At 42.5% G+C, this 20,186-nt stretch overlaps 1 protein-coding gene across 5 annotated transcripts in view; it reads right to left on the reverse strand.

Annotated features, from left to right (window-relative positions):
* JARID2 (jumonji and AT-rich interaction domain containing 2) overlaps positions 1–20,186 on the reverse strand; it is a 277,840-nt gene that overhangs the window by 140,481 nt on the left and 117,173 nt on the right. For 3 of the 5 annotated variants that reach the window (XM_023209817.2, XM_023209821.2, XM_023209816.3), the window contains exon 2: positions 7,379–7,514. Coding sequence is in view for 1 of the 5 variants with exons in the window: in XM_023209816.3 (XP_023065584.1) it covers positions 7,379–7,514 (136 nt within the window). In the remaining 4 variants the exon portion in view is untranslated. Of the gene's footprint in view, positions 1–7,378; positions 7,515–17,407; positions 17,490–20,186 lie in introns of those variants that run through there. The other 2 variants (XM_023209819.2, XM_023209818.2) reach the window with 1 other exon arrangement.

Raw genomic sequence — 20,186 nt, forward strand, 5'->3', positions numbered from 1 at the left:
GGCTCATGATCCACCCACCTCGGCCTCCCAAAGTGCTAGGATTACAGGCGTGAGCCATGGCACCCGGCCCCATTTGGTTGTTAAAGCATTTATCCTACAGTATTTCATCCTGCTTCACAGATTTTTAAGTTGCACCTATTTTTCTCATGTTAAAACATGCATCTCATAATTAAGATGACCCACATTGATAACTGGAAGCACTGTTTTGTTCTTGCTTACTGATACATAACATAATGGTGCATCACACAATGATATCCTAGAAGGGATGAGATAAGGTATTAGGACTAGACCAAAATAAGCAACTTGAGCTCAGTTTTTATACCCACAATGCCTCCCACATAACAAAAACTCCAACACTTACAAAATGAAAATCTGAGAAATGCCCCACCCACATCACTACATCAAAAAAAGCAGCTGAAAGACAAGGAGCCCAAGCCTTTGTGCCTTTCCACAACAAACGTAGCTTGCTTTGTAAACAAAAAATAAGTTCAACAACTTTGAAGTCCTTCATTTCATCCAACTTTCTTTCACACAGAGTGTGTCCTCACATCAGGGGACAGAGGAGAAGGAAAGAAAAAAGCCTGGAAGCCAAGACACAGGAGTGTTAGAGAAAACTGAAGCTGCAGCTGGTTTCCCTACAGCTTGCAGAGGAGGAGACTAGCACACAGACATCAACACTTCGGTAAAGCTGAAGCATACGCCACTTTCTTTTTGAGTAGGAGTCTCGATCTGTTGCTCAGGCTGGAGTGCACCCGCTGCAAGCTCTGCCTCCCGGGTTCATGCTATTCTCCTGCCTCAGCCTCCCGAGTAGCTGGGACTACAGGTGGCTGCCACCACGCCCAGCTAAAAAATTTTTTTTTGTTCTTTTAGTAGAAACGGGGTTTCACCGTGTTAGCCAGGATGGTCTCCATCTCCTGACCTCGTGTTCCGCCCGCCTCAGCCTCCCAAAGTGCTGGGATTACAGGCGTGAGCCACTGCACCCGGCCCGGCCCACAAGCCACTTTCTTCAGAAAAAAATAATAATAATAATAATACATGATAATGATAACCATCTCTAGAACAGCTAGACCTGAAAGTCTCCAGCAAAAACAGAAGGGACAGGTGCCCCCCTTCGTAGAGGGAAAGTCACTTTATACCCCAGACACTCATTTCAAATATGGCCCATAAATAAACTTACATAAATCAGACCATGTGACCTGATTTTTTTTTATTTTGACTCACAAATACATTTTTATGACTTGTGTGAAAATATTTTGTGAACAATGAATTCACAGTTGGGCCCACATTTCATTCCATACACATCAAGAATCTTTGGAAATGACTGAAAGATTCTGAAAAGAGCTCAAAATTATATTTCTTGAAGGGGGCCTAGGGGGTGTTGGCTACAGAATGTCCTACATCTCTGCCTCCAATACTAGTCCTTGGCTACAAATTGGCAGATGTTGCCAGAACATCCATGCACCATTCCTCCAGTGAGTTCCAGTCAGCCCCAACGACAATAGTATTAAAAACACAGAAAATGGAAACTAATGGATGTATCTGTGCCTGACTGAAGAGAGGAGTAAACCAATTCACCATCTACATTGTTTTATACTCTCTATCAATTCAATTACAAATCATAAATAAAGCCCAGAAACACAGTTAATAAATATTTGCCATGCCTTCCAAGGTTCTTTTTCCCAATGAAAAATTCCACTTACTGACGGCCAGGCACGGTGGCTCATGCCTGTAATCCCAGCACTTTGGGAGGCCGAGGCGGGCAGATCACCCGAGGTCAGGGGTTTGAGACCAGCCTGGCCAACATGCCAAAACCCTATCTCTACTAAAATACAAAAGTTATCCAGGCATGGTGGCACATCCCTGTAATCCCAGCTACTCAGGAGACTGTGGCGGGAGAATCTCTTGAACCCAGGAGGCCGAGGGTGCAGTGAGCCGAGATTGCACTATACACTCCAGCCTGGACAAGAGAGCAAGACTCCATCCCCTGCCCAGCCCCCGACAAAAAAATAAAATAAAATAAAATAAAAATTCCACGTACCTCCTTCCAAAGAAATAGCTACTTAAAGAAGTAAAGTCTTCCTACAAATTCTTATTTTTGGAATGCTATCTTTATGAAAGGATCCAAAATTACTTCTCCTTATCTAAGGGGTGGCTACAAGCTTGGGAGCTCTAATCCAGAAAGCGTGGGAGCTCTGATCTAAAAAGCCTGGTCTTATATCCTGACGCTTCCACTTAATAGCTGTGTAGGCAAATTGCTAATCCACTCGTAGTATATAGTTTCCTCATCTATAAAATTACTTGTTCTGAAGATTATATGAGTAAAATACAGCTAAAGTACTAGAACAATAACTGGCAAGCAGTGAGAATTCAATGTAGGTTAGCCATCACAACTACTGCCTGGGGTAAATTTAACGAAATGAATCCAGGGTCCCTTAAATCTCATCAAGAGTGTTTTGCTGGCCAAAGGACTTGATCTGAGATGACATTTATAGGAAGCAAATGAAATTCAAATACAGCTAATAGCTCCCCTCTCTGACTGTGTAATTATGTGTACTCATTATTTGTGTAGCATGTTATTATTTAAATGTTCGTAATTTCAGCCCCAGCAGGCCAAGGGCCCTCAAAGAGTGGCCAAGGTCTCAGCCTCTGCCAGTTCTTTCCAAAGCTTTTGTCAATTTATTACATCCATGAAAAGTGGCATTATCTACAACAGAAAGTAGACAGAAGGCTCACAATCAGCAAATCTTACCATCCTACGCTTAAGCCCAGCAATAACCAACAAGCTGTAATGATGGCATCGGGTGCTACACAGAAAACTCTTGAGGCTGTTCAAAACTCACATATCCTACCAATAGTAGGGCCAAAAAAAAAAAAAAAATTCATTCCTTCTCACTGTAAAACCACAAAAACAAGACTGATAGCAAATATGAATTTTATGACATGAAAAATGAGGGGTCTCCACTATCTTATGTCTGCTTGGGTTATTACTACTCACAGACCTGCAGAACCAGGGCAGCTGGGCTCACCTGCTCAGATACAAGCTGCAGTGTTCACACACTGTTCCCAGGCATCAGATACCCGACCTCCTTCACACAAATTAAGGGCAAAGGGCTGCTTGTTCATCACGCCAGGATGCCAATGATTCAAGAGATGTCATGTGTATTTTATTCTCAAATTAGATAATATTCTGTAAAATCCATTCTGCTGTTATTTTTAAATATTATAGTAAAAACAAATGATTTTTCCCAGGAAAGCCTCCAATCATCCAATTATATTTTCCAATAATCAAAGATCCAGAAACAATGCTGTTTAAAACTGGAAATGGGAAAAAACAAAACATCTTTTCAATATTCCTGTTGCAAAGATCCAATGTACTTTCCATGCATTCTGTCTTGCAAAAAAAAGTACTAGATTCAAACTTACAGGACTTGAGCTGCAATTCCAATTCTGCTACTATGAAGTAAATACCTATTTGACTTTAAGAAAGTCACTACTACATCTAACAGTCATAAAGGCCCCATAGTTAGATGGGTCTTTCAGTTTACAGATGGAAGCACCAGGGCTCTCAGAAGCACGTCACTGTCCCCAAGCTCAAAAGCATATAAGAGGACACAGAGGCAGAAGCTCTCACCACCACCCACCCCTCTCTGGGGTTAAGGCACATGTTCTCACACTTGCTTGGACAGCATCATATGCCACCTCCTAGCAATGGCTCTGGACTGCACAATCTGAAACTCTACCACCAGACAAATTTCTGTGACAATTAAAAATGAACAAACCAGTGGGACAAATTTTGTTATTTGAAAAGCAATCTTACGGGGTGGGAACTAACCAAATAAAAACAAAAATTAAAAATTGAGGGTCAGAGAGGGTGGCTTAGCCCTGTAATCCCAGCACTATGGGAGGCTGAGGTGGGTGGATCACGAGGTCAAGGGAATGGAGACCTTCCTGGTCAACACAGTGAAACCCCGCCTCTACTAAAAATACAAAAAAAAAAAAAAATTAGCTGGGGATGGTGGCGCACATCTGTAACCCCAGCTACTTGGGAGGCTGGGGCAGGAAAATCACTTGAACCCGGAGGCAGAGGTTGCAGTGAGCAGAGATAGCACCACTGCACTCCAGCCTGGCAACTGAGCGAGACTCAGTCTCAAAAAAAGAAAGGAGAGGGGAAGGAAGAGGAGAGGACATACATCTTGCTTGGACTTATCCATCCTGGCTCAGAAGCAGTGGCTCACGACTGTAATCCCAACACTTTGGGAGGCCGGAGCAGGCAGATCACAAGGTCAGGAGTTCGAGACTAGCCTGGCCAACATGATAAAACCCCATCTCTACTAAAGATACAAAAAATTAGCCAGGCATGGTGGTGCATGCCTGTAATCCCAGCTACTTGGGAGGCTAGGGAATCGCTTGAACCAGGGAGGTGGAGGTTGCGGTGAGCTGAGATCACGCCATTACACTCCAGCCTGGGCGACGGGGAGATTCTGTCTCACAAAAACACCACCACCATTATAGTCCATCCCCTGTGATATGGTTTGGCTGTGTCCCCACCCAAATCTCAACTTGAATTGTATCTCCCAGAATTCCCACATGTTGTGGGAGGGACCCAGGAGGAGGGAATTGAATCATGACGGCTGGCCTTTCCCGTGCTATTCTTGTGATAGTGAATAAGTCTCACAACCCTGATGGGTTGATCAGGGGTTTCCTCTTTTACCTCTTCCTCATTTTCTCTTGCCGCCGCCAAGTAAGAAGTGCCTTTCACCTCCCTCCATGATTCTGAGGCCTCCCCAGCCATGTGGAAGTGTAAGTCCAATTAAACCTCTTTTTCTTCCCAATCTCGAGTATGTCTTTATCAGCAGTATGAAAACAAACTAATACACCCTGCTTCCACTCCCACTAACCTATCCTCTGGTTTCATTTCACATTTAGGAAGTGTTTCTATGGGATAGAACATGAGTGACGGCTGACTATAGATAAAGTACCCATTCAAACTAAAGGGAATTTTCAGCAGAGCATGCATGCACATACACGCATATACACACAAAGACACACATGTCTATATATATATATGCACAACACAGCTTGCAGTTACAACCACCCCTACTCCCAACCTCACCAGCCCAAAAGTCTTGGTTGCTCCTTACTGTTTGAGCTTTCCCTGGATCATGCTCCCAAAACACCTACAGAAGAGAAGCTCTTCCCATGATACCAATTCTGGTTTCCTGTGATTCCAAGTAGCACCCCAAAATAAGAAAGCACACTTTGTTTAACATGGTAGCTGCCTTCAAAATAATGATTTTGTAAGAGAAAGTCTTGCTCTGTTGCCCAGGCTGGAATACAGTGGTGTGAACATAATTCAATGCAGCCTTGACCTCCTGGGTTCAAGTGATGCTCCTATCTCAGCCTCTTGACTAGCTGGGACTAGAGGCATGTGCCACCATGACAAAAAACTAACCTTCCTTTATGAAGGTGGTGCCTGAATAAATAAAAAGACTTCAGTGATTCCAATGGGGGCAACTTTGCCAACTTAGATTTTCTCCCCAGTATCATCAAGCCCTCGACAATGCCAGAGCTAAACCTACATTTGGCCAACTGGCTGACAGCACTGGCTGCTTCTGGAATGACATATTTTAGTTTTTGTTATTTACTCAAATTGTACCTTTAGTAAATCCCAGACATCTGGCTAACTTCTTGTTCTAAAAGCTGGTGTTGCCCAGTTAAGAAAATATGGATGTTTTTGTTTCCACTGCTGGCAATTCCAAGAAACACTAGGGCATTACACCACTCCTGAACAGTACTGGGAGAGCATCACAACCATACAATCTAACAGCAGAGTAGTCATCTAAAGTCACTCTAAACTCTAGGATTAAGTGATATTTTCCGTCATACCCAACCCCCCACATTCAATCAAGCAAGAAGCTACATTCAACGAGAATCAATGACAAAAAACACAAACTATACATATATAACATCTAATGTTCTCCAACTAGACACAAGGTTTTTAGTTTACTGTATTACAAGCAACGAATGGCTAGGGTTCCTATCTGCTGAAGACCCACATAACAAGGCAGAGTGCCTTTTAGGAAAGCAGCTATGAGGGTCTAAATTAGATGCTATGGCAATAGATTCCACAACTTATTTTGTTTTCTGCAAAATAATGGTACTACTCAAAATAGGCCTTTCCCATACATATTGGCTGAGATTTGTTGAGGGACGCACACATGACTGAGCCACTATGGCCTTAATGGTTGACCTACAAAGGCAAGTCACCCATAAGAAAGAAAACCCGGGAGGGTGGACAGAGGCTCTTGTTTCAAGTCACGCAACAGTGGAAGGAGACAGCACAACTAGGGTGAATGGTGAAGTTCAGAGAGGTCATCTCAGGAAATTCTGCCATGGCCCCACAGAAACAGAGCAGTAAACAGGTACTGCTGTGCACTAGTGCCTGTGAGCACTAGTTCCAACAGGAGGCTGCCAGACAACTCACCTTACAACTAAGGTGGTGGGGGAAAAACTGGAAGCCATGGTGAACCTGTCCTTTTGCACCCTGACAAACTGTCAAGTACCCCATATGTGATGACTCTCCTAAGACCAGAGCCACAGCTCTCAAAAAAGAATAGAACCTGCTCTTTCTCGTTTCCCTGCCCCCAAGGAAGCATAAACCAAAACATGGTCAATTCATTCACTTTAACTGTAATCCTGAGCAGTGCACAAGAAGGTTACAGAATGTCACTGCATTCCCTTGAAATAAAATAGTACACTACAAGCAAATGTTTGTCCTCAGATACTTTTTGTTGGATGACTTCATCTGCACCCTACGAACCCTGTTCAAAACAGACATGAGAACAAACTCAGATAGGAACAAGTTTCTTTTCAGGCATCAAGGAGTCATGTGATAACCATACAGGAAGAAGCACATTTCTAGAGGTATGCAAAGCTGTCCCACTGCAGGAACCTGCCCAGCAAGGAAGGAAGAAGGGATGAGAAAGCTGTTGAGCCAGAGAGCAGGAAAAGCAGTAGACAGAAAGACTTAGGCTATTTCCTATACAACCTGGGAACAAGAACTAAAGACTCCACATTTCAGCAAGATCGTCAGAGTTCTGCTCACATACCAGTGTGGAAAGACATATACATACAGAAAAACCAGCAAGACAGGACCTACAGAACAGACTAAGGTATTTTCTCCATTATATAACGCGGAACATAAAAATAAGTCTATAAACCCAATAGTATGTCCGGAGTGCGGATTCACCTAGCCCAAACACTGCCCTTAGCTGCCTAGACTAGGAAGCACAAGCTGCCAGAACACATCCAATTCAGAAGCAAGTCCATGCCCAGAGATATCGTACATTCCAACGCGATATTCCAAGACTCAACTCACCATTCACAGTTTTCAGGCTCCCAGCAAGGCCTTCCCCATGCTGCCTCTTCTGGGCATTCTTGAACTCCTTCAGAGACAAATAAAGGACTTTACGTACCACCCGTTCTTCTGACCACGGAATCCCATCACTGTCATCCTGGAGAAACATAAGAAAAGAGACGAGTTACTGAATAGAAAGCAAGCCAATATTCAGAGTCAAAATAAACTTCATTGTAAAGGAACTGCCAAACAAGTCCTGTGGGACCACGACCCAGTTCAGAAGGTCAGAATTACACCCTTAAGGTAAAGGGACAATGACCTTTCTGAATAGGCCTTGAACAAAAGTGAATCCACAGGCTGTTAAAAAGAATGAAAGCAACACACAACCATTTCACTTCTTTATACGCCCCAAACCCAAATATGTTCATCAACTAGTAATACAGTTTTACATTTCTGACAAAGTTCAGAAAAAGGTGTTGTTATACCCACAACTAGAAGGATAATGAATCATTTTACTTGAGTTTTATAAAGTGAACAATGCCAGAATGTACACTGCAATACAAATATGTGCGGAATTCTTAAAAATGTTGCCGTCTCCCTTGGGAGTTCAAAGGATATAGCAGATATAGGTGCCGCGCATTCCAGAAATTTACAGTCCAGTCAGAAGACATGGAATTGGATCCGCATTGGCCCCTTAAGTAAAAGAATCCCAAATAAAAGGAGAGATTACTGCAGAAGGAGGCAATGTACACATTAATCACAGATCTTGAAGGTCTCATTTCAAACTGGCAACCTCATGTCTGTTGCTCCAGATCAAATACAAGTTCTTAAGAATGAACAGAATGAATGCAGAGATGACCAAAAACGAATAGCCAGCCCAGAGACTATTCCAGCAATTCCAGTCATAAAGATATAAAGAAAGACAGCACTAAAGAGGGAAGAAAAAATTATACAGGGACTTGAGGCAGAGCAAGAGGTAGAAAGACAGACATGGTTGACAACAGTCACTAAAGCAAGGTAAATGAGAAGAGATACATGTTTAAAGAACCAGCAAGATTAAGTCGTTACAGTTCTTATTAATAGATGATGATTCACATGGCTAAGGATATTGAGAGGTTCTCTTCTGTAGCTATCTGTACACTGTTAATCTAAGAAGGACTTACATTCACACACCAACATCAAAGACTTACGCATTTTACAAAAGTTCATTTTAGAAATGAAAGCAGGCCGGGCGCGGTAACTCATGCCTGTAATCCCAGCACTTTTAGGGGCCGAGATGGGCAGATCACGAGGTCAGGAGTTCGAGACTAGCTTGACTAACATGGTGAAATCCCATCTCTACTAAAAATACAAAAACTAGCCAGGCATGTTGGCACGCGCCTGAAATCCCAGCTATTTAGGAGGCTGAGGCAGGAGAATTACTTGAACCTAGACAGAAAGGTGGCAGTGAGCTGAGATGGTGCCACTGCACTCCAGCCTGGGCGAGAGAGCAAGACTCAGTCTCAAAAAAAAAAAAAAAAAAAAAGAAGAAGAAAAGACAAGACAAAGGAAAAGGAAAAGGAAAAAAAAGAAAAGAAAAGAAAAGGAAGCATTTGAGCACAGATACTTTGGGCCTTAGAAGAATAAGAAAAACGGCCGGGCACAGTGGCTCACACCTGTAATCCCAGCACCTTGGGAGGAGTGCCAAGGCAGACGGAGCACAAGGTCAAGAGACTGAGACCATCCTGGTCAACATGGTGAAACCCTGTCTCTACTAAAAAACTACAAAAATTAGCTGGGAGCGTTGGTACACACCTGTAGTCCCAGGTACTCGGGAGGCTGAGGCAGGAGAATTGCTTGAACCCAGGAGGCAGAGGTTGCACTGAGCTGAGATCATGCCACTGCACTCCAGCCTGGGAGACAGAGCAAAACTCTGTCTAAAAATAATAATAATTATTATTATTATAATAAAAACATTAATATCCCAGGTAAAATCATGATTTTGGGTATTTTGGCTATTCAGGTTCCCTTTGTTCAAGGAGAAGGCCGAATATCTCATGGGCAGTCTGCTGTTTTACCAGTTTATACAAAAGAATTGGTTTTTCCTCCCTAACACTGAAGGATCAGGGAAAACTTTCATGGGATTCAATGAGAAGTCTAGATGATCTGAGGTCTCCTCCAGCACTTACATTCCTATACTCTGCATAAATACAAACTTCGTTTTAGAAATCCAACCACATGGATACTCTTAAGCCCTAAATAACTTAAGCTGCACTTTCATTAAGCTTCAAGGATTTCCTAGAATGAGAGTAATTCTCCATCTTCTACAGCAAGAGGAAGAAAGGCCTAAGAGAACTAGGATTCCTACCTTCTCCTTGACATCCTCCACTCACAGATGCCTGCCAGGCTGAGATTTCCGATTGCTGGGCAGTGCCTCTAGAAGAAGGCACTGTTTTCCCCAAGACAGCAAGACACCCACAGACCAGGGTAGGGGTCAGGGTTCGGACATGAAGGCTAACAGAAGCCAGTAAACCTTGCCTCAACCTAACAACAGAAACACGATTTCTAACCTGCTACTGAGTGTAGGTCACTGGAGACCCTCCCAATCAAATGATTAAAAACCAGAAAAATGCAGGAACCCAAATAACTAACCTCAGTAAAATGCCTGACTTGACACCACAACACATGAAAAGCATGATGTAGCTGAATTAATCTTTACAGCAACTCCCTTGGGTTTGCAAGAAAGCTCTCCTAATACATTAGCTGCAACTGAATGATAGTGTTAACTGCAGGAGGAGTTAATGCTTATTAGGCTGAAATCCACCTCTTCAACAGCCTCAGTCTATTCATAAAGGCTGTCAGACAGAATTCTCTTCATCACCATCAGGCTCTTACTCTTATTGTTCGAATCTCCACAACAAACAATGACGTGAGATGATAAACTATTATTTCCTACATGTACACAGTTTATAAATTATAAGGCCCCAAAATAGCTTTCAATGTAAAACTCCCATGGCGATTTATTACATCCCGTGCAGGCTGGTGCCTTCACCCTGACTTCAGCTTCCAGTTGAGAGAATTATTCCCCTACAACTACTGTCTAATTAAAACATAAACCATGTGAGATGAAAACTGCAGCAAAGGAAGTGCATTTAAGGTTCAGTTACTGACACAAGCAGCTTCATTACACCTAGAAACTATTTTAAATACAGGAGAAGCAAATCCATGACGCAGATTATGGGGTTTCAAATGCTACACATTAAAATTCAAACTTAAAACACACACAACACACTAGCATTCTTTTGTAATCTACAGTGCTGGTTGAGACTTGTCACCTGCTCCCTCAATGCTGATGCCAGACATAAATCTAGTAAATGAGTTGACTCTGTGCTGTTCACAAGAGATAGACCAGTAGGTAGTAATTCCAAATAGTCCCAATTAAGCTGCCTTTCCCAATTGTAGAGTCATGGGGGAATCATCCTAACCTTATACCCCTCTAGCAGAACCCCAGATGCAGACAGCAAAGGTGTGCCTACACTCAACCTATCCAAGATGCGGGAGAGGAAGGCCAGAAGAAACAGCCTTCCAGTTTAATGCTAACTCTGCTTTGGCTATATCATTCTTCACTCAGGATCAACCAGTACTGAACGCTCTTAAAAACAGCCCAGATATGGCCAGGCGCGGTCATTCATGCTTGTAATCCCAGCACTTTGGGAGGCCGAGGCAAGCGGATCACGAGGTCAGGAGATCGAGACCATCCTGGCTAACACGGTGAAACCCCGTCCCTACTAAAACAAAACAAAACAAAAATACAAAGTATTAGCTGGGCATGGTGGCGAGCACCTATAGTTCCAGCTACTCGGGAGGCTGAGGCAGGAGAATGGCTTGAACCCGGGAGGCCGAGCTTGCAGTGGGCTGAGATAGCGGCACTGCACACTCCAGCAAGTCTGAAAAAAAAAAAAAAAAAAAAAAAAAACCCAGCCCAGATACAACTCTATCATCAGAGGTCAAGCAAACTCATACACCCAATACAGAGCTTCCTTTCCATTTTCTTTCTCAATAGCTATCTTATTTAATTAGCCATTTAACCATGGGGCAAGGAAATCATTTCTCTTGTTCACCACTGTATCCCAGCTCCCAAACCATGCCTGATATAGTAAGAGCTGAATAAATACTTCTGGAATCAATTAGAAAGTCAACGCAGCTCAGTCTCACTGTTCCCACTGACATCTATTTACGCCTACTTGCCCTGCCAGTGTCTAATCTCAGTGTCTAACATCCAGTGCCGGAAGCCACACTGCTATCCTCATAAAACACTCCCCAAAGAGAGAAATCCCAAAGAGCTCAGCCACACCTCTGATTCTCAGCAGAGGCTGGTGTCCTAGTGGAGACATCCTTCTTCCACAGTGGCTGCTAACACTCCTCCCTCAGCCACTCTGCAGTGTGCCCTGCAAGAAAAAGTGCCATTCCAGATGTCCACACATCCACATGGTCTTCTATACATAACAACTCTGTCATGCTCCCTTTTGCTAAATGTTGACCAATTATTCCAGCTACTCTTCTCCTACCCTATTTACCACATCTGTTCAGACTCCTTCTCCTATATTTCCAGCAATCTCTCATGATGCTCTTGCCTCACCCTCTAAATCCAATAATTCATTCCCAATCATATGTTTAAGTCAACTAGTATCCCATTTGCACCTCACTGTCTGAAAATCCAAATTATCCTCTTGGCCCTCTGTAAACCACTTCAGGCCTCTTGGCTCCCCAGCAGGAGGAATCAGTCAGGGTTTGACAGCGCAGCACAAAAATTAGATCTCTTCTTGGCCCGCTCTGAAATGGCCCCCAAAAGCAAGCGCCCCATCCACTCTGCTTTACTGTCAGCTTAATATAGAGGACACAGGAATACGCCCTTTAGAGGAAAAGTGATGGCTCCTTTTAAACTGCAGGATTATTGCCACTTTTGCAAATAATAGAATTTCTTATCAAAAATAGCAATTGGTCAGGAATCAAACTTGTATATGGTATAATATTTTTTCCTAGAATTAGTAAAAAGCATTATGCCAAGTGGTTAAGATACAGGTGGTCTGTGGGCCAGAACTTGGTGTTGCAAGGATATGGAAGGATATGTTTCTCTCTAACCTAGACTCTGAATCTTTTTACTAAAAGGCATAAAGGAGAACAGAATCCCTCACTGCTCCAAGTTCTATAATAGATACATACAATGCCAGAGCTCAGAAAGTAAGTGCATGACAGCATCACATGCCTTTTATCAGACAACACCACGGAACAACTCTCCACAGCTAACTGTCCAGGCTAGAGATTCAACATATCCTTCCACAGCCTTGGAACTCCAAGTTGTGGCCCACAGACCACCTGTACCTTAACCGCAGCCTGTTAGAAATGTAGACTCCTGGGTCCCATCCAGATCTAGGGGCTCAGAATCTGCACTGATGCCCAGGTGATTCCTATACACACTCAAGTTTCAGAAGCTCTGCTCTGCAAAATGGGACCCCATCCTGTGCCCATATTCCATCAGAAAGAAAAGATGAAACCTCCAAGACGAATGCTTCAAACGTCCATCTCGTGTGGCCAGTATTACTGTCAGAATTCAGGTGTCTATAAAAATATACCCTGAGAAATCTTCTTCTGATTCCTCTTCAGTGATCAAACAGCACAGGGGAAAACACCCAAAAGGTATGGCACTAAGTAATGCTAGTTCCTTTAATCATTCCTTATGTGACACTGTCCCTCAAACCCTCCTCCTTTGGTTACTCAACTTGGAATGACTTCTCTTTAAAACCCAACAACCAGAATTAAATATACATTCAAACATGTGAATAATCCTCCAGAAGACATCCAACACATATAAGAAGACAATTCTATTTCCATGCACAGTCTCATTACACTGCAGGATCTCATGAGCTTGCAGTTAACTATACCCTCCATGATGACTGTTTCTTTGCGGGGATGGGGAGGAAATAAGTAAAAGTATTGCAGCACCGTGAAACAAGAACCAAATGAAGGACCCAATCCAACCAAAAAAAGCACAGCTCCCAGTGATACAATTTTATTTTCCTGTGATGCTCTCCTCTACTTATTTGAAAGACAAAAAACAACAAACATAAAATTAAAACCCTGTACAGGCCACGGACAGAAAGCTATGTGTCCATAATCAAGCTGTATTCAGACCAGGTTAATGAACTGCTTTACAAGACAAGAAGGTACATGATCCACACTTTTAAAAACTAGATTGTTTTGATATAGTATCTAGCTACACCAAGAGTTCTTGTAATCTGTCAAGGTTGGTTGGCTCACCCACCAAGAAAAAGCCTTTATAGGCTGCTGTTCTCCAGTGATAGCCAACTCTTCAAACATATGGGCGCTGAAAATCTCAAGAGGACTCAAGTACATTAGGGCAATAAAACAGGGACATCCAGGTCAGTAAAGCTCACAGAACGGGTGCCACCCAGAGGCTAATACTTGGAGTCACCTAGAAAGATTGGAAAGACTTGAAAACTCCATCATGAATGTACTAACAGCAAACCTCTCCTGGGGGCTCACTGCTGGGCATTGAGCTCAGCACCACCTGCATTCAATAATCATGATTTCTCTGCTCAGCCTTCCTTTAGTATAAGGTCCACACTGCCACTTTCTCCCTTTAGATTCAAAGGCATGGGAGAAAGGGAGTAATCATGAAACTTCTTAAGTTATTTCTTAGAGAGAAATTCCAGTGTCTTGACACAAATGTGGCATTGGTAGTCAGTCCATGGCAGATGCCAGATCAGGAAGTAAAATTTCAAAACTCAGAAACGTATTAGTAGCCAGAAATGTTAAATATGTAACTGACAATGACTCCTAGGTAAAAGCAAAATTAAAATTATTGGTTTTTAGAGGCTTAATGTAAATAATGTATGAAAAAAATACTATTAGCAGTAGTGGGGATAGAAGTGGGAGGAGGGGTAGGAATTTTCTATTACTGGCCTAGAATTGGCAAACCGTCGTTATGCAATATGTTCATACCTTGGTTTTTTATTATGGTTTCAAATTCAGGCCATCTTGATTTGGGAGAAGGAAACAAAGATGAAAAAGCATGGGTTAAAGGAAAACACATTTCTGATCAAATAAAAATCAATTTTTGGACAATTACATCTATTTAAAAATGGAAGATAGTTAATTTCCTATCACTTGCAGGCAAACTACCTAAGACACTTATGCATCACAGGTAGAGTGGTCAAGTCATTTATTATCCAAATCAAGGGCACTGGTAATAATGACAGGGAAACAGCCCGTGGAAACTGGGTCATGGGTCAACCAACTCTACCAGGCCCCTTCCAGGAGATCTGAATCAATTAAAAACAAACAAACAAAAAAAGCCTACAATGACACAAAGACTTTTTTTAAACCATATCACCAAACAGAAATAAAGCTACTACAATAAATATTATAAAACAAATAAATATAACATAGACATAGCAGGACTGGAAGTGTGACACACATCTGTTCTAAAGTTGGAATTCAGATCCGCCACCAATGTTTTAAATAACAACCTGGTGATAAAGAGGCAGAAGGTGGCAATCTAGGCCCAGTTACGGAAGGTGCTGCAAAACCCAATCCTGCTTCCACCGGGCAGGGGCACAGGATATCAAAGGCGCTTCACAACCTGTAGTACCTAAAACCAACGCTGAAATGCAAAAATCGCCTTCGAATTGACGGGGGCATGGGAGATGCGAGGAAAGGAGCACTCGGGATCATAGGTAGGAAGATCTCCTAACACACAGCCTCTTTATTAAAATTTACAGAAATGCTAAGACAAGGCAATTGGATGAGCTGCCAACCCCAACCCCCCCGTGTATATCCTATTCCCCGCCACCTTGCTAGAGCAATACAGGTGGAGGGAGGTGGCTACTTTCAAAAAGAAAAAGAAGTGCTATTCCTGACTTCAATGCCCAAAGGACCAACATGGAATGTCGTATCATGGGATTAAGGATGGTGGATCTGAATAACAGCTGTACAGAGCTGAATAGCAAATGAAAAAAACATTCTAAAAAACTAGGCCCATGGACAAGGAAAGGATTGATAGCTATTTCCTCCTCTCAGGGATAAATGACTAGAATCCTGTACATGAATGCCTTTTATTTTCAGAACGTGTTTCTCATATACCTGCTGTTAAATCACCCTACTTGAAACAGCTTGTAGCCGCCTGATATGCCAAACCTGTTCCAGCAACAGTTTGAGAGAAAAATGAAAGCACCATAAAAAATTAGGAGGGAACGTTGATTCTTGCCACAGATTAAGTATAAATAAAAATGGGAGTGGGGGTGATGAAGGAAAATGAGAAAGGTACAAATTCAACTTTGTCTAAAATAACCTTTTCTTCCCTTTTAACAAAGTAACAGTAGTACTAATAATTTCCAATTAATTCCAGAAAAAAGCAGTCTGTCAATATTCAAATGAAGTGAAGCCTGGGTAACATTCACAAATGGAAATAAGGGGCCAGGAAACATCCTAAGAGAATAAACTTATTTACTGAACTTGGGAATGATGTTCCCTTGCCTAGGGTTTAAATTAAAAGCACTTCAAGCAGCAAATTTCTTCAGACAGACATGCTTCCCGGGTTAAAGTAAACGGCCTAAAAATGCTTATGCAAGGAGAGTTTTACTTCTTTCAAACTCCCATTAAATAATGTGTACTTATCTTTGATTACCGCCTATTTAAAAAAAAAAAAAAGCTACAGCTGAAATTGGATTAAGAACTTCTGCTGAAAACGATTTATTGCATAACACAACTCTGACAGGCTGAATCTCCGGCCACCAACTGAGCCTTTATAAAAATCTGCTGGGCAGCTGCCAAGTCAGCTCTTTTGCGTCTGAGCATGTCAGACATCCGCCGTCGTCAAGGCAGCAGCATGGCAGCAAGACGTCCACACGTTCATGGTTAAAGGGTGCAGTCAGGGAACAGAGCAGCCAGAACCAAGCAACTCGGCATTAAACCCTCCTGCAGTGCTGGATCTGACAGTTCGCTTTTTCAACGTAATCAAAAAAGACCCAACATCTACAGCAGGATTATCTTCCAGCATCTAACAGAAACCTGGATTGTCAATTTACCTTCATTGGAGGAGTGGCAGCGGGGAAATCAAATTACAAATAAATGATTGGCCAGTGTCTTCAAAAATCAAATCAAATAAATAGTTCAACATCACCAATGCCAGTGTGCAACTATATAACTTCATTTTGGGAATTTATGTTACTAGAATTTCCTTGGGAATTTACATTAATGTATTTAAAAAGAAATTATAAAATTCGGATCTTTTAATCACTAATGCCTTTTTATGTTCATTATAATAGACGCCCAAAAAATCCCCAAATGCCACATTCTAATCTGCACCGTCTAATATAGTAGCCACTAGTCACATGTAAGTACTTATAATTAACTCAATTAAAATTTAAAATTAAGCTCCTTGAGTCATGCTGGTCACACTTCAGTGACTCAATGGCCACAATCCCCCACCTGTCAATGGACAGCACAGCTACAGAAGACTTCCGTCATCACAAGAAGTTCTTTTGGACAGCACTGACATACCTGTGTTAACTGGATAGGGGTTTCAATTGACATTGTGTGTTATGCGACAGTGCATTTTACTACATCCCTGAGTCTTCAAAGTATGTGCCTTATGCGTTACTCCATTTAGCAAGAAAACCGTGGGAGACAAGAAACCTTTCACAAGAAAATTCGTGTCTAAAGCAGGCAAGAACGATTCAAAGTGTAGACATCCACTCATACAACTCTCCTGGCTGGAAGTGGTTCCAATCCTGCGGGCCACATCTGGCCTCTAGAGGTTTTGCAGGAAACCTGTATGACATTCTGAAAATGAAGTAAAGTCTGTCTGCAAAGCCTTGAAGACACTCTGTTTTCCTGTGCCTTCAAATCCTTTTCTAAGGAAACCACTACAAAATAAAGCCTCCGGGATTAAGGCCAGACAAAAGCCAGTCCTTTCCACCAGCCAGTCTCCAAGTACCCACAGGGTGGCCCAAACCAGCTTGATCTGATTCACGGTTGCCCCTTACTCACAGAGCTGGTTAGAATTATGGACCTGTGGGCGATGGCTAGGAGTCAGTGCTGCTGTTCCTTCCACCAGGACCCAGGGCACTGCCGGGGGATCATTTTATGAGATCAGTGCCTGACTGACTACTCCACCCTAACCCCAGCAAGGAAATAAGCAGAAGTATACGTATATTGTCACAAGACTGGTTATCTCTGGTCATGTTACATTACAAACCACCCATTTATTTTTGTCTATCTTATGCAAATTTCCACACTAACAGAAAGTCTACAAATAAACTCCGTCCTTGGACTTGACATAAACTGACATACTGCCTTATTTTTTCCAGAAACAGGTGAAGGTGTCTCACGCCTTAACCCCTTCCTGTGTCCTCCAGCCCTTCCAATAATTAATAACCACCCTGGGTTTGGCACCCTTTCATTATAGATATGGGTCTCCAGAAACCATTCTGATGCCCATTTCCCCTAAAAACAGCATTTCCCACTAATAACGTGTGTCCGCCAAGCGACAGGCCACACACATTTCCTGTACATATTCTCTTCCACATTTTACAACTAGCATACTTATTACACAAACATTTTTAAATTCTGAAACTGAGGTTCAGAGGTGTGAAGTAGTACAGATCACATCCTGACTAGTCTGTGTCTTACTAGCCTTTTATGTTCCTGTGACATAGCAATGAGTCCAGCACACAGCAGGCACTTGAAAGCCATTCCAAGACACAACACAGGGAAACAGGTAGCAGGTGGAAAGAGAACAGTGAGTGAGAGGTACAAAGAAGCCTGGATTCCAATTCTGAAATTCTGTGAATCTTACAGTGGCTCATGTGTAAAACAAAAATTATCTAAGGCAATGGTGTCAAACTTGAGCAGACATCAGAAACACAGGGCTTGTGAACACACACTGTGCACAGCCTTTCACTGAGATTCTCCCAGGTGTAGCTAATGCTGCTGGTTCGGGGATTACATGTGAGAAGTGCTGGTGTTCGAACACCAGACATACAGTGTATTCAACTTTCATCCTAGTCTTCCAGGAAATCTGTTCTCACTGCCATGAGAAACACTGTAATTGCCAAATTGAACACAAACTTTTTATTGGCAACCGGACTCTCCCCTGGTTTTCCTGCCACACTAAAATACCTTTTCTGCTGTTTCATCACCCCCACCACCTTCAAGTTTGATTCTTCTGACCTCCCCTTATCTCCAATCATAATCTAAACACCGATGACTACTAAATCATCTTCTTGACAATCTCCTCCCTCCCCACCACAACCCTCTCCACACCACCCTCCTGGCTGCTTCGGTCTAGAAACCTAAACTGGACTTGGCACTTTCTTTCTCATTGTTGACATTTGCCTCTCAACTCCTTGGATACATATTTAAAACAGAAATCTCATTTCTTTCCAAAGAGAAGAAATCTAAAATGTCTCTACCACCAACTAATCCCAATTCCAACCACCTTTCCCACGTTCTTTCTCTACAAACACAGCTACACTGCAATGACTCCACCCCTGTCACTACTTCCCCTACTGAAGCCTTTCCATGCCTCCCCAGAATCTGCAGAAGAAATCTCTGGATTTCCCTGCAGAGCCCATAAAGACCTATCATCAGTCTAACTTCCCTTACAGGCTTTAATTTCCACACAACTACCAACATCCCTAATTGATAAGGTATGAGCATCTCATAGGGGCAAAAGCTCTCATCTTCAGACCCCATGTCCAAACAAATGCCAGTGTTTACTAACTGCATACTAATCATGACTTCAATAGTAATGCTACAGGAAACAGAGCTGCCTTTCTCAAAAGACAAGATTAAAAGTCCATTCTCAATTCTTTTTCATACCAATGTGTTGGCACCTAGAAACAAACAAGTCTTGATTTACCAGCTATGTCTGTTTCACTTAATGACCTAAGGCTGGCTGTTCATTCAGTATTGCAAAGAATCCATGATCCTATGTAACCCCGGGACAAGGCCTCAATAACATTTAAACTGATATATTTTCGACAAGTTAAATTACTCCTCTTCCAGGCCTGGCACGGCAGCTCATGCCTGTAATCCCAGCACTTTGGGAGGCTGGGGGCGGAGGGGACACGGGCAGCGCACACAGATCACCTAAGGTCAAGAGTTCAAGACCAGCCTGGCCAACATGGCGAAACCCATTAAAAATACAAAAACTAGCGGGGCATGCTGGTACACGTGTAGTTGCAGCTACTCCGGAGGCTGAGACAGGAGAATGACTTGAACTCAGAAGGCAGAGTTTGCAGTGAGCTGAGATCGCGCCACTGCACTCCAGCCTGGGAGACAGATCCAGACTCCATCTCAAAAAAAAAAGATTGTTCCCCCTCCAAAGACAAGATGTAACTATCTCTAACAATACTTTGCAACAATCACCATTGTTTCACCTACCTAAACAAAACTGAACCTTTTCTTTGGTCCGTGCATCCCAGCCAGTTCCAACGTTTCTTCCTTTATGCAGAATGAGGTTTCCTGCAGTTATGTTTAGCTCTGTAACACTGGAATAATGTGGCAGTTTGGGGGTTTCATGAAGAAATTCATGCTTACCCGAAGCCATGAGGACTGATCACCCCCTCCCCCAAAAAAAAGGTGGCATGGCATACATACAACCTCATTTTAAGTTAAAGCTGCTAGGGAATGCAAATATGGCTATCAAGAAGCAAAGTTACAATTCTTCCTATCTTTACAATTTTCAATCATACAAGATGTGTTATAAGCAAAGTGGATGTATGTAGAAATTTACCATTTATACTTCGGGTGATGCGTGTGAAAG

The sequence above is a fragment of the Piliocolobus tephrosceles genome, chromosome 5, assembly GCF_002776525.5.
Source record: "Piliocolobus tephrosceles isolate RC106 chromosome 5, ASM277652v3, whole genome shotgun sequence".
Taxonomy (NCBI): domain Eukaryota; kingdom Metazoa; phylum Chordata; class Mammalia; order Primates; family Cercopithecidae; genus Piliocolobus; species Piliocolobus tephrosceles.